The 14,963-nt window shown below is 39.7% G+C and overlaps 1 protein-coding gene across 4 annotated transcripts; it reads left to right on the forward strand.

Moving 5' to 3' along the window:
* The first annotated feature begins 419 nt into the window (after positions 1–419).
* On the forward strand, positions 420–14,304 carry rbm6 (RNA binding motif protein 6). Of its 4 annotated transcripts, none has more exons than XM_025907220.1 (23): positions 420–561; positions 1,161–1,228; positions 2,448–3,954; positions 4,046–4,135; positions 4,259–4,328; positions 5,219–5,292; positions 8,252–8,326; positions 8,595–8,886; positions 8,991–9,148; positions 9,245–9,345; positions 9,427–9,508; positions 10,589–10,664; positions 10,784–10,824; positions 10,913–11,033; positions 11,118–11,215; positions 11,746–12,090; positions 12,184–12,333; positions 12,456–12,521; positions 12,598–12,828; positions 12,915–12,989; positions 13,084–13,181; positions 13,316–13,367; positions 13,756–14,304. In XM_025907220.1, exons 2-23 carry the CDS (start codon positions 1,182–1,184, stop codon positions 13,849–13,851), a joined length of 3,945 nt encoding a protein of 1,314 aa, XP_025763005.1. In that variant the 5' UTR covers positions 420–561; positions 1,161–1,181; the 3' UTR covers positions 13,852–14,304. The 4 variants fall into 4 exon arrangements, with proteins under 4 accessions (XP_025763005.1, XP_025763006.1, XP_005453579.1 ...); XM_025907221.1 differs by having other exon boundaries at positions 10,592–10,664; XM_005453522.4 differs by having other exon boundaries at positions 9,439–9,508.
* Positions 14,305–14,963: the final 659 nt, after the last annotated feature.

A 14,963-nucleotide genomic window follows, 5' to 3' on the forward strand; every position in this document is an offset into this window, starting at 1 on the left:
ATCTTATCTTATCTTATTATTCTTTCAGCTGTTCACTTTAGGTGGATCATCTCTCTCCATCCATAGCATCCTTCTGTGTCATGCAATCATCTGCATATCCTTCTTCACTATAACTATGAATCTTTTTCCTGTTTTCTTCCACTATACCATTGCCATCTTTCATCCCTCTTCTCTTCAGAACATACGTACACCTGTCTCCTAACACACCAACACATATTATTATTATTACTGGTGTTATCATTATTATTATTATTGTTGTTGTTGTTGTTGTTGTTGTTGTTGTTTTGGTAAATTGAATAATGTATGTATTTATTATTATTATTATTATTATTATTATTATTATTATTATTATTATTATTATTAGTGCATTTAATAACCGCTGGGTGGCAGCAATTCGCCCTGCATAGGTATACCATAACAAAAACGAAGAAGACGAGTCTGCGCTGCAGCAGCTGTAGAAGAAGAGCACACGCCTCCATTTTTCGGTAGTTCGTTCAAGCCATCGACGGTCTGAGCGACAAATTCTCGCAGTATCAACTCTCAGCTCGAGGAGCAACCGAGGTGGGTTCCATAGACTAATTATACACGTAATAATACTGAAAAATAAGCCCTGGTGAAGGTGCTGCGCAGTTGGAAGCTGGGAAAACGAAAACGTCCTTTAATCGTTAGCCAAGTTACGTTAGCTTCGATAGCGTCACTCATCACTTACCGTAGACTGACTTTTGTTACAATGGTCTTACAAGTTAAAACACTGTCGCTGATGAAATGATTCGATCGTGCAGTTGAATTCCTTCGCAGTTCAATTAGTAGGACATCATTGTTATTTGTCTATGTTGTGGCGTAGTTTTGTGAGGCCTACCTATGGCTATAATTAGCGAGCCGTTCTTTTGTGGGCCACCATTAGCACTCACGCCACACTGCATGTTTATCCCGTGCAGCCATCTTTTGAAAATCATCTTTGTATCGGCCTAATAGCGCTCTTCTTACATATAAATGGACACTTTCATGTGACTGTACATTCAGAGATTTCTGATCAGTCCTATTGGGGGTTTTTTTTTCTGTCAAAGCCCAGTAGTTATCAGCTTTATTATTAAGGGACCAATGTACCATGGGTAGCTTAGATGGTGTGGATAATGATGCAAATTGTTTTTTCTCTGCAGATAGGATACTGACTTATAAGAATGTGGGATGGACCAGGGCAAGGACCACGGGGAGGACCACCCTTTCGGTAAACGAGCATCATTTAGTCAAAAGCGCATACTGACTTTAAGATGTACTATTGTGTATTTATTTTTGCCCAATTGCACATGTTTTTACCTGCAATGCTATTTGCAAGCAGTAGGAAATGTATTTGCATATTTTGTAAGATTGCAATCTTAATGTATTATTTCCTCTGTATTATTGTAGGGTCTTTGCCTTACAATATAAAGCGCCTTCAAGCGACTGCTGATGTGATTTGGCACTATCATTAATTTGAAAAAGTTATGCATTACATTTTGCTACCTACCTTGAACCATTGAATGTTTGTATTGATCTGCATAAACATATCCACTCACTGTCAAATCTGGCTTAAGATTATCCATATTCTTATAGAGTTGTGAAGTATGAGGTCCACTCAGCACTACACACTAAGGGACATGTCAGAACCTTTATTAGCAAAGGTCTGTGGAGGCATTTCTCATGTAGACAAAGAACCACAAACAAATACATGTAGATAAGTACACAGACCTCTACTAAATATTCTCACTCAAATTTTTTCCCAAACCTATAAAAACCTCCATGCTAAAGCTCCCCACACACAACAGCTGCTGTGTCATTTGGTGCTGCGACTAACTGGTCCTTCTCAGAAACGATGCAGTTCCCACTGCTAGCCCAACACCTGGTGGTATAAAATATAATGAATCCTATTTTGAAAATGGGAAAGAATAAACATCTTAAGATGATATGAAGGTTATATGTGGTCAGTGATAACTGTTAAGCAAGTGAGGTTAAGACAGACATTAATTTTCTGAAATGTAAAAGTTGCTTTAACAAAGTAAATCCTCAGATTTTGTATATTTAAATTTACAAAATCTACATAATACATATTCTTTCAAAGAATACCTATTCTTAATTAACATGCCACAACCTAAGGAATTTAAATTACCTTTGCACACAGACATGCATGTGATACACTGTATTTTTGTTGTCAATATAAAGCATAAAACTGTATTAATGTACAGATTATTGTCATGATGTACTATCCAAATAGTTTGATAAATTCTAATGCTTTTGCACTATTGTTTCATGAAACCCATGCTAATAAAGCCTCAGTGAATTCAATTAAACTAAATCATTGGATGTCACTTAGTTCTACCATGCTTGCACCTATTTTTTTTTGTGTTTTTTTTTTTTTTTGTGTTTTTTTTTTTAAAAATAATATTTTAATAAATATTAATATATTCCAGTGGTGATCACCGTGGAGAAATGTTTGGGGGCAGAGATCGTCCCATGCCTGACTATAGAGGTAGAGATGGGATGAATATAGGTCATATGGGCCCAAGACCCCTTGATCTGCCGCCTATGGAAATGAGGAGGATGGATGGGCCACCCATGAGGGGGCGTGATATGGACCCACATGATATGCGAGGAAGGGAGCCAAACAGAGAGTTCTTCAGACCTGGAGAAGAGCCTGATTTCAGTCTTCGGCGGCACTATGAAAATTCCATTAGAGACAAACTTATGAATTCTTCAGGTCTCCCTGGGCCCGGCAGGAACTCAGTAGATATGGGAGGCAGGGGTATGCCGCCTCGAGAAACAAACAGGTTTATGGATATGAGGGAGAGAGAACCATTCCATTACGAAATGCCACGGTTTAGCAATCCCAATGTTGATGGAAGAAGAGGGTTCCCCATGGATCAAATGGAGCGAAAGGATGGATTTATAGACATGCATGACAGACCACCAATGGGCATTGGAGAGGCAGGTTGCTATGATATGGACTTGGCTGCACGTGACAGGAGAATGATGGACACTGACAGGAGAGGAGGGCCACCTTTCAATGCAAGGGGTGGCTTTGATTCTGATATGGATTTCAGAAATCGCCCCGGACCTTCAGCTGAATTTAGAGGTAGAGATCGATCTCCTTTAAGATTTGGAAATAATGATGTCCCTCCACAAAACAGAGGAAGACCAGATGTCGGTCCTCCTAGGTCAGACTTTATGGATGCAGTAGACGCTATCAGAAAGAGAGACTATTCTGAGCAGAGTAACAGTCCCCTTATGGATTATCGGAGTGGTGAAGAGATGACACTTGCAGAAGAATGGAAGAACCGTCGAAAGGATAGCAACTCTTTCTTCAACAAAGGTATGGGTGGTGTACCTGAACCCAGCTTACCTGTAGGTTTTGGCCGAGATATGAATATTAGGGATCCACCAGGCTTTAATGAGCGGGATAGACCATCTGTTGACTTTCCACGGAAGGATCTTGGCTTTCCTCGTGGTGATCGCTTTCCTCCCATGGGTCTACCACCAATTGGAAGCAAAGGCCCACAAGATCATCCACTTCCAGAAATAAGTCCCCTTACTGGTCCGCAAGGAAGGGAAAATGAGGGTAAACATTGGCTTGGAGAAAGAGACCCAAAGCATATTCACAATAAATCAAATTGTGATGAAAGGCCGCCTTTCGAGAAGAATCATCCTTTACACGAAATTCAGGAGCCAACTGATCGCTTTAAAGGTATGAAGGATAGCCCACCAAATCAAGGACCTGGAAGGGGTAAGCTAGGGCCCGAACAGGACTTCCCAAGCAGCAGCACTATACAGGCAAGAGATCAGGACTATAGGGACATTGATTACAGAACAGGCTCTGGAGGGGTTTTTGACTACAAACATGAAGAACTTCAAGTTCCAGAGAAGCTCCTTAAAGAGTCTAAACCAATCTCACCTTCAAAGTTTAGCGAATCTGGTTCCAAGGTATGTGTAATTTGTTTTTCCTCACTAGTATTTGTTTAACAATATATTGTATTAATAATATTTGAATATTTTAATGGCTGCCGCCTGAAAGGATCAAGATTACAGGAGTGCATCAATGGAAGACAACGTTTCCAATACTATATCTGTAACTGGTATTCCTAAGACTGCCACAATGGAGCAGGTAATTGAAATAGAAATGCAACCTTGTCTTTTACATTATCTGTTTTTTTTTTTAAACCATACTGTGTTTTTAATTGTCATACACAGACATGACACAGCTTACTCATTTTGAAATGTTTTGCAGATTCTTGGTGCTTTTGCAGCTCGTGATGGTGTGCCAATGCAGGGGATGAAAATCAAGAAGGTTGTGCCAGGTAAGAATGAAATTTCTTTGTGGAACTGTTTGGGACAGTTTCTCGCTAGTCTGTCCTCCTGACGATTCGCTTTTACGATATTCGAACCTCCGCATTCTTTATTCCTTTACATTCTTGGTTGCTTTTCTTGTTGTTGTCTCTGGTAACTTGCAGTTACCAGAAAAGAGGGGGGGGAGGGTGTTTCTGCAATCCTTTTTCATGTTTGAAGATCTGGGGTCTTTGCCAGCGTTTAAAAAGACTTAGCAAGATTAAATATTAGCAGCTTTTGGAGAGTGATATTCAGAAAAAAGACGTGTGGCATGTGACTTGCTGAATGTGTCCTTCGGGGACGCTATCCAAGTACTCTGATCAGGGGGGAAAAGATGTCTGCCAATCTGAAATGGAAAGCCCTCTGCTGGCGCTTTGTTCATCTTGCTGATTTAAACATCTGCTTTAGTGTGAAGGTTTTCCTCAGTGGGTCGCTGTACATGCAGTGCCTTCATGATGCTGAGCTTTTTTGTGAAGATCATGTCAAATGTATCAAAACACCTCACAGAAATGGGTGCCTTTTTTCCATTTTTGATTAGATATGAAAACAAATTGTAAATTTTTCTGTCTCCGTGGTGCTCTCTACTCAAACACTCACTTGCCAGTGGTCTGTTAAGGCTTGGCTTATCAAAGCCTTTCATGACGAGTCTGAAATGTCGTCAGTCATCAGAAGACTGATTAAGAAAAAAAGGCATAAACTAAAAGTTTTCCTGAAAAGGTATGGGTGTCGGTAAAGGTGTGAAAATTCGCTCGCTTTGATCTCGATGTATTCACAAATGCATTCTTGTAATGTTTCACTGGGTGACTATCATTACTGGCATTGACTAACAAAAACCCATCTGTATTTCAAATGCTGTCCCCAGGTTACAGCTACGATACGGCCTATGTGGAGTTTTTAAACCTCGAGGATGCAGTCCACTTCATGGAGTCCAACAAGGTGGCCCATCCTCGTCACTCTACGAAGGCCATCTCTTCCATCAGGATTACTAGGGGTTGAGGGGGCATTTAGTAAATGGGGAGGAAGAGAACCATGGAAGGGATTGCTTTAATTCTTAGTGAAGTCATCTTGGCTGAGGAGATGATGTCAGATGTCGACAGTTTAAGATATCTTTTTCTTTTTCTTTTTATATATATATATTTTAATAGGTGGTCCTAATCTCTTTTATTAACATATCAGTGCTTATCTACACAGCCATAATAACACCACAGATAACCTATTAAGTAGATCTAGAAAAATATGACTTTAAAACTGTATGTACAGACAGTAACTGGTTTTCTTTTTATTGATTACTAGTCCTAACTTTTCAGATTTCAGCCATGACGTGCCAAACGAGTAACACTGCAACGTATTTAACCAGAAACTAGAAATATAGTTCTTGCATGGTTTAACGTTTGATGAAAAGCTAGTCTCATTATCTACAATGAATCAATGATTTTTAACATTTATTCTTTTTAAACTCGAACGTTTACTCTATTTGGTTATGAAGACCAAAGGAGATTTTTTGCTGCTTGCAACACATGGGTGCCTTTATGTCTTACAAAATTTGGAGTACTCGTCGTTCTCATCCTGCGGTGGCATTTTGTTTTCAAGTAAGCAGCTGCAAGTTTTAACATTTTACACAGCAATTTTCACAGGATTTCCCATAAAAAGAAAAAAAAAGGAGGCTGATTGGTGCTCGTTTTCTGTACCGGCATCCTTTGAAAGATTCCCAGTTTGAGGAATAGAGTTTGAAGGCATATCAGAAAGTGACAGTCGGTTCATCTTGAGCCTTGGGGTTGAAAAACAGTATTGTAGCTAAAATGTAACTGATTGATTGAAGTAGCTGAAAGATGTCACGTTTCACCAGTTGACCGTATTTGTTTTGTAGGAGTTGTGTGTGTGGTGGCTGTAAGCTGTGTTGCTGACTGTCTTCATTCAAATGATTTTTTTTTTTTTTTTAAATGGGTCTTGATTGAAACCTTTTCTAGTTGTAATTTTAGGAAGGGTAAAGCATTATAGTGAATACCCACTTATCTATAATGTCTGTAACTACTTTGCATTCGAGAGCTTTTAGCTGTGCTTACAGCTTGGCGCTGTAGTTTGTTGCTTTCGCGACTTTGGTGCAAACTGAAATAACCGGACGATATCTTGACTATATTATCTCAGCTGTTGTTGAATCACCAAGAAAGTTATTTTGGGTTTTCCTCGAAATGAAGCTGTTTGATTTGTGATCGAGCCCCTGACTGTTCCTTTAGGGTCATTTATTATGTTGACATTTCTGTTTTTGGTGCTTTGCCACAACATTTATTGGATAGATTCTCTGACTACACAAATTTTCATGGAATGCCTGAAAATGGGGAATACAGATTCACAAAGCTTCAAGACACAGTTGCAAACAGTCTTGTCTTCAAGTTTCTGCAGCATGTCTTCTGTTTTCGGTTCAGTTTCATTTATCTTCAACTTTTTCTCAGCATGCAAGTCTTCTTGCTGGCCTCTTGAACTCATCAATTACTTATTTGTTTTTGTGGTTTTCGATATCTGCCTTTGGATTGCTTGGAGCAACTTTGATCTTGACTTATCTTGACCAGTTGGATTTTTGCTGAAATGTGTAGCTGTTTTGGCTCAAGTTGACTATTTTGCTTTTCATCTATATCACCAATAATTTATTTATTTTTGTACATGTTCAGCAGCTTGTGATCAGCTCGTTTAAAGGAGAAAAAAAAACCCGATGGAATCAGTTGTCAGGTTTTAATGACAAATATTTGAATATCCACCTTGAAACTGCTAGGAGAGGAAAAGGATGGCTCTAGTATTTGGGGGTAAAATAATGGCTCTGGAATGAAGACACTGGCCACATTTGGATGCATTTTTGACTTCCACAATGTGTACATCAGGGTTATGGATGATAAATGATTCAAATTTGTAAAAACATTTATACATACTGTAGGTTTTGGGATACATCTCATCTCATGCAGATACAGCCTGGAGTTAGAAATGGGTTATTTACAGTGGCAATGTTTGGTTTATACAACTCATCTGCTCAGAATTTGGTTCTCATCTAGCACTTTATAGTGATCTTTTTTCTTCCGTGGATGGCTGACTTCTAGACCAAGAGTGAAATTTCTAATGTCTGGACCAGCTCCCTATATCTAAGTCTGCGTTATATCTGATTCTGCAAATGAGAGACTAGTGCAGGTCTGGTGACTTCACAACGAGCAGTGGGCGCCATGTGTCCAGCCTCCTACCCGCTCTGACTATGCAACTCTGTGGCCTAAACCAACTGGAATGTTTGTAGTAGTGAGAATGCATCAAATGTGGACATATCTACTGCGTGCTCCATGTGAGAAAGGGACAACTGTAGACAATCTGATCTGATTCTAATGACACTTTTCAGACTTCATGTGCCGACTGTTTAATAAGGCTGGTGGATTGAGAGGGAAAAAAATTGGTATGATCTCAGTTATTTTTGACAAAAAAAAAAAAGACAAACATTTCCTAGTTTTAGCTCTTCAGTTCAGGGTTCGCTGTCGTTTTCTTGTTTAATAGTGAGTTGCATAGCTTTGGGTTTTGGTTGGGCAAAAAATACATTTCAGCATGTTACTTTGGCGCAAGAAATCGGAGATTATAATGGCCCACATGATAATTTTATCTATTGATAGAGTAGTAATGAATATAATCCATAGACAGCGCTTTGTGGTCCCCTTGCAACTAGCTGTTTTTTCGGGGACTAATGATCCATGTGTAGCATGGGTCATGGACATGGGCTTTGCACTCTTTCATTAGTGATGGCCCGTTTTGTCCTCATAGAAGAGAGGAGGGCTAAACCTGCCACAGTGCATGTTGGGTGTCACTGGTATTTTAGATATGAGTAACTGGGAAGTTTAGTGTTGACTGGTATTTTCTGTTCTTCTTTCAGGGGTCTATAAAGGTTGGCACTAGAACTGCTTCAGTGAAGTATATCCAGCCAGAAGAGTGTGAAAGACGTGTTCATGTGAGTGAATTTCAAGAAAAGAATCTTTAGTTCTTCATCTTCAAAAAGCAGTTTCTTCTGAATAATCAGAACACATTGATCTTGGATAGAACAGAGTAGATCTAAGTATTGGACTTGCATTAATAGAAAACAGCAACAATAGTAACTTATACTAGCTTATGGGAGCAAGAAGACTTTGTAAATAAAATAAAGCATATATCTGTAAAGTAAAAGATAACGTGAAAAAATGCTTTTTAAAAATTATGGCTCGTATTTACTCTTACTACAGGAATCAGATCACAAAGTACCTCAAATCCAGGAGCCCCAAATGCCCATATCAGATGAACCTTTGGAAGAGCTGAAGATTAACCTGAATGGGTCCAGACCAAAAGGTCCGATTGAGCCCTTTTCCCATAGTCAGTGGCAACGTAGCTCTGACCTCACTCCAGAGGCCTGGCAGCAGCAGGTGGACCAGCGGCTTCAACAGCATGATACGGAGCAACAGGCAGAGTCTTGGAACAACCGCAACCCTCCTCATCACCCCTCACAACAGTCTGACTCTGTATTTAAAGACAGCAAGAGTATGCGAACTTCAGTTTGTTGTCCTTTGTATCTTGATATGGATGAATATGTTTATTCAGTTATTTGCTGTTACAGATCAAGTAAAAAAATGTCACTCTTACAGCCATGATAATAAAAAATGTGAAGTCCACAACAACAGTTGAGACTATCCTGAAAGCCTTGGATCCCTTTGCTTATTTGGATGAGAGAAATGTTCGTCTAGTGAAAGGCAAACCACCTGGATCAAAGTGCTTCTGCTTTGTTGACATGGACTCCCATGAGGTACTGCCAGATATCGCTCCTTTTCCATTCTTGGCGAGTTTGTAATGGGGTTACTTGTTCAGTATCCGGAACATACCATTGTTTCTTCTTTTGTAGCAAGTGACACGTCTGGTTGAACTCCTCACTAAACCCAGGCCCCTTTATATCGATGGAGTCAGAGTATATGCTGAGGTTGCAAAACCCCTGAAGAACCAAAAGTAAGTAACTGCTTTGCAAAGATTTTCAAATCAGACATGTTCACTTGAAAAATCTTTACCTTTTTGTTTTTTTTCTTTTTGGTTTCCCTTCAGTGTCAAAAAAGATGTTGAGAAATCAAACACTTCTATCCTTGGGTTTCCACCTGACGGCAGCATAATCGGGGTAAGTTGTGGTCTTTATAAAAAAATTATAGAAAACTGCATTTTTGAATGTTAAACATATGAAGGGTTTTTTATTGGGAGCTCCGAACAGTTACCCCTTCTTCAGTTCAGTAGGCAAAGTGAATTTAAGTGCATAATTTCATTAAGATCATAACAGCTTAAAAGGGTTTCTAATATCATCTTTAATATTAGTTCTGTGCAAATACTACTAAACTCCAGAGCTTTGATTTCTAATGATGTTAATGACTAAGGAGGAGGACACAGAACTCCAGACAAACACCTGGTTGCCCACGTTGAGGTGATGTAGTTTGTCTGTGAGCTACCGTGCTGTAAAGGGCAGTTACTGTTAAAAAGGGAAGAAGCAAGGTGGGGAAAAATAGAGGGCTAACAGGAGGGTGAAAGTTGTATGAAGGTAAAGTGGACGGATAATGACAGTGGGGGAGGATGTGAGGATGAAACATAAGAAGGGAGGTGAAGAAAAGTGGAATGATTGAAAGTGAATAAGATGGACAAAGAGGCTAGAAGGAAGGAGGAGCAAGGGATACAAAAAGGACTAAAGATTGTGTCGTTTGTTTGGGCATGTCTGTAGTGAGAACATCCAAAAGCAGCGTGGGAGGCGTGCATTATGAATGAACTTGTTTGAACATCTCTGCGTGATGTCTGGGTGAAGACACATGACCAAAGGCTGTGTGCTCATCAGCTTTACACATCTTTAATGTAAATTATAAAGTCATATATTTAAAAAAGCTCCCTATTATATTTGTATATCTTGTGGTATTTAAAAAAATAAAATAAAATGAAATGAAAAGCACCACTAATTGACAAGTGCTGCCATGCTTCATGATTTGTCAGCAATGAGTTACATTGACTATTGATGTTTGGGTGTTATGCATAAGTATGTGAACAGTTATTGACTGCTGTTCTGCATCTTTATCGAGGTGGTAGTAGTTCTGGGTTTCATAATCAAATATCTAAGTAATAAGAGTCAGCATTATTAAATCTGCAGTGCTCTCTAATTACTGAAGCTGGATAAGTGAATGGTACAGACTCATAGATGATCTATTTTCTTTTTGTGTTTTAGCAGCAGCAGTATCCACAACCTCCACAGTTCTTGCAGCCTCTGCAGCCACCTGCTGGTGCTCTTACTGGAATGCAAGGTGAGTCTTTCTCAGATACAGTCTAGTGTGTCTCTCCTGTTGGAGATATCTATCTCCATCTATAGATCTATATATATAGATATATATATTTCCATTTAAAAACTGTTGTTTCTCCTCAGGTGGTGCTGCTGCGCCGCCATTAGACCCCAGCGGTACCTTGGTAGGTTGCATACCAAAAGAGCAAAGTTGCATGTATGCTGTCTGAAATGTGACCATATAACTGTTTTTTATTTTTCAACCCCTCAAAGGGAATCGGCTATCTTGCACCTCCAACTGTGGATCCATCATACCAGTTGGCTGGAGCTCATGTGACCACAGAGTCTTCTGGGATGGCAGCTACCACAGACGGATCACAGGCCTACATTTATGGTTAGACGGTTTAAATGGGTCTTTTTTTAGGATCATCTACCATCCAATGTATTTATGTTCATTCATTTGCTATGCTTCCTCCAGGAGCTGAGGTTCCAGACACGTCTAGCTACTTGTATGATGCCACGTCAGGCTTCTATTACGATCCGGAGACGACGCTATACTACGATCCGAACTCCAGGGTGAGCCTGCACGCTGCCTAAAAAGTGCAAAGTTTAGTGAGTCATTGAGATTAATGATTGCTGTGAAGAATGTGAATACGAGTTTATGTTGTAGATTTCACTGCATAATTAAAACATCTACCCAGTACCTCCCACTTCTTTTTGTGAAGATTGATTGTTTAGATGATTAAAATTTATGACCCAATCATTAAGTAATAAGAAGATGCTTTGATTTAATTTAGCAGATTTTTAAGCAACCCCAAAGGGAATTTGAATAGAATAGAACCTTTCACTTGCCAAATGAATGTGTTAACCACTTCTCCACTGCAGGCAGTAGTGCAAGAGGATGTTCTTGTATTATTTTTCTTTTGCACACTAATAACAGTACACTTTTGATCTGTAACATGTCTTAACAAAGTTAAATTCCTCAAGCTTATGAATAATATGTCAGACTAACATTATTTGAGTTATGTGTAGCATGAGTTTTCAATTACTGGTTTTAATTTTTATTCTCTGTGTGTGTGTGTGTGTGTGTGTGTGTGTGTGTGTAGTATTTCTATAATGCTCAAACCCAGGAGTACTTGTACTGGGATGCTGTGTCAAAGACCTACGTCCCAGTCCCAGGAAGTAACTCTGCAGATAACCAACCTGTTACCATGACGGCTGAAGACCAGGCCATTCTTTCAAACCCAGCAGCAGATGCCCCTCTAGAAATGAAGAAGCCGTCAGTGTCACCGCAGGCTTCAACGGTTCCAGTTCCCGTTTCAGCTGCCAGTTCAGCTCAGGAGCCTGGCTCAGCTTCTGCTGCTGCTCCGGACAAAGAAGGTGACGACTCTTCTAAAAAGGACAAAGAGAAGGATAAGGAGGAGAAGCCAAGAAGCCTAGCTGCTGTCAAGGTATCAGTTATGCAACAAACCTGCTGTGCATAATGTTAAATAAATGTGTGCAGGGGGCAAATAGATGAGAAATGTTTTGTTTACTATTTGCAGATAATGAAAGACATGGAGCGCTGGGCAAAGATCCAGAATCGTCAAAAGGAAACTGTGCGTGCTCCATCTCCTCTGCTGAAGACCGGAACAGACGACGATAAGAGGCAGTCTAAATCGGCCGATGCTGGTTTCGCTGTATTTGAAAGGAAGGTTAGGGACCCCCAAACATCATAATTGAGTCGACTCAGTTCAGGCGATTTCACTTGCAGGAGTAACAGCTATTGCTTTCTGCTGTTTTGTAATCATTCTTCCTCCTATTCTGTCATCTGCAGATTGCAGGTGGAGATGATCTTTTTAAGAAGCCCCTTGCTCCTGCTAAGAAAGACGAGAAGTCAAAAGTAAGATTTCCTTCTGGGTCATATTTTTGGTGTTTTGGTTATTCTCAGTTTAACCTTCATCTGCTTCCATTTTCAGCGTCCAATGGGATCCCTGGGTATGCTGGCATCAGACTATGGAGCCGGAAGCGATGAAGAGGTGGAGGAAGAAAAGGAGGAGGAGACGGTTAAAACCACTCAGAGCAGCCAGTCAAAAGAAAAGGACGACAAACTGACTGACTGGAAGAAGATGGCATGTCTGTTGTGTAGAAGGCAGTTCCCCAACAAGGATGCTCTTATCCGTCACCAACAGCTTTCTGATCTGCACAAAGTACTACCCTCTGACTTTTCTATCATCAATTATTGGCACTGATACTACAAATTTAGCCTCTAAAACTTGCATTGTTGTCTCCACAGCAAAATATGGAGATCCACCTTAAAATCAAGAGGTCAAAGAAGGAATTGGAGGCACTGGAGAACCAGGAAAGACAAGTAAGTGGACATGTGTGGAGTGGGAACGTTTGCAGAGGAGGGTATTGTGTGGATAATTCAGTAGACTAAGTAAAAGTGATTGTGTCCTCTACAGCTGAGTGCCAGAGAAGCACCCAAATCACCAGAACAGAAAAGAAGAAAACACCATCACTCACAACCACAGCATCAAAACACCTGGGCTGGGAGCTCCAGGTAGAGGCATTAACAAAATGTGTTTATTGTGACTAAAATGGGAAACAAAGTAAATATTACGAGATTTAAAAAAAAAAAAAATTAAAGCATGCTTCTGCTCATATTTGCCTAACAGTTTTTCCCTGTGTGTTTAGGGAAATGAATAAAGTCAGTGAGAGGCCTGGTTTGGGGGCGGAACCTGTCGCGGTAGGTGCTGGGTTTCATTTGATTGGTTTTAGCATTATGAGAGGTTTTTGTTATCTGGACCAGGGTTCGTACGGGTGCTTGAAATCCTTGAAAATGCTTGAATTCTAATGTCGTCTTTTCAAGGTTTGAAAAGTGCTTGAATTTCAGATGTGGTGCTTAAAAGTGCTTGAAAATGTAACTATTTCATTCACAATAAATAGCTATCTGATTGAATTGTTTTCTTATCAGATAGAGAAATAAAATGAGTCTTTTTAAGCTGGAAAAGCTTAAAAAGGGACCTTGAAAGTGCTTAAAAAGTGCTTGAATTTGACCCTGAAAAAAGCGTACGAACCCTGCTGGACATCTTATTGAGTTTTTTTGTTTTTTTTTTCTTCTTTTTCTTTTTTAGCCAAGGAAGAAGAAGGAGCCTGTCGTTTGGGACCATGCCACCTACAAACAAGCAGTACGCAAGGCCATGTTTGCACGGTTCAAGGAACTTGAGTGATCTCATCTGAACACATCTTCTGTTTGATATGTGAAATGTTAAAAACATGCCATGGCATGAGAGATCCGTACAAATGCCTTTGGACATTGTTACTCTGTAGATCCACATTTTTGTACACTGAACACTGACAAATGAGATCTTAAAAATACATTACAAGGCTTCAATGGAGCTTAAAACCCTACTAAACTCTATGGATTTTGTATATGAAGTGTTAATACAGTTGATTTGAATACTTTTTGCCCTTTTTTCCCCACTTTTTTTTGTGGCCTGTATGTATATTTGTGAATGTGTCTAGATTGTCTTTTTCTCTCCCCGTCCTTTGAAAGAAATGTCACTATGGCCACAGTTTTGTCTTAAGAATGAACGATTTTTTTACACTCTAATTTGAATGGTTAAAATTATTATATATGTGCATATTTTAAGTAAAAAAAAAAAAAAAAAGAAGGAAAGAAATTAACCTTGTGTTTCTGTGTCTGTTGAGGTTCATGTCAGCTGCACACACATCTCCTGACCACTAGGTGGCAGTGTGATGCCGTGTTATATATTGGTGTGACCGCTGGTGTATTCAGTTGAGATAATTGAATCAAGTAAGAATGTGTTTGATGTCTTCACCAACTTGAAGACAGCCGAAGGTCTCAAGTGGATGTGCATATTTCTAATTATGGATGCTGGTGAAGACTAGCTCTGACAAATTGTTTTATTCATTACAGTAAGTCTTGATTGTGGTTTTAATGTTTGCAATTGTGCACTGCAGAACCCAGAACATCACCATCTCTGCTTTTACTGAGTTTAACTAAGACCTACAGTGGTGGTTCAGTTCAGTGCCTGTAGAGGATTGCATGATGTGCTGGTATACCAGCTACTCTGAGAACAGGGAGCCTGAGGAGCTGCAATCAGTGTGACAAACAGCAGATACAGCAGGGAGGGAGCCAACATTTTATCACGTGTGCAAGAGCAGTCATGCCTTTTACTTTATGCTTAGTTTAGGGCCATAACTTGCCTAACTGGAAGAATTAATCCAGTTTGTTTTTGCACCCGTATCTTAACAACCAGCAGGTAAAGTAAATACAGTTAAACCTACAAATCCACATAGTTAAGTGTAAACCTGATTT

The sequence above is a fragment of the Oreochromis niloticus genome, linkage group LG5 (assembly GCF_001858045.2).
Source record: "Oreochromis niloticus isolate F11D_XX linkage group LG5, O_niloticus_UMD_NMBU, whole genome shotgun sequence".
NCBI lineage: Eukaryota > Metazoa > Chordata > Actinopteri > Cichliformes > Cichlidae > Oreochromis > Oreochromis niloticus.

What these genes read in the sequence shown, in the direction of transcription:
- rbm6 (XM_025907220.1), top strand. Translation starts at nt 1,182, where the DNA reads ATGTGGGATGGACCAGGGCAAGGACCACGGGGAGGACCACCCTTTCG. An exon ending in ACCTGGGCTGGGAGCTCCAG is followed by an intron (nt 13,182 to 13,315) that starts GTAGAGGCATTA and finishes CTGTGTGTTTAG; the next exon opens with GGAAATGAATAAAGTCAGTG. An exon ending in TGGGGGCGGAACCTGTCGCG is followed by an intron (nt 13,368 to 13,755) that starts GTAGGTGCTGGG and finishes TTTCTTTTTTAG; the next exon opens with CCAAGGAAGAAGAAGGAGCC.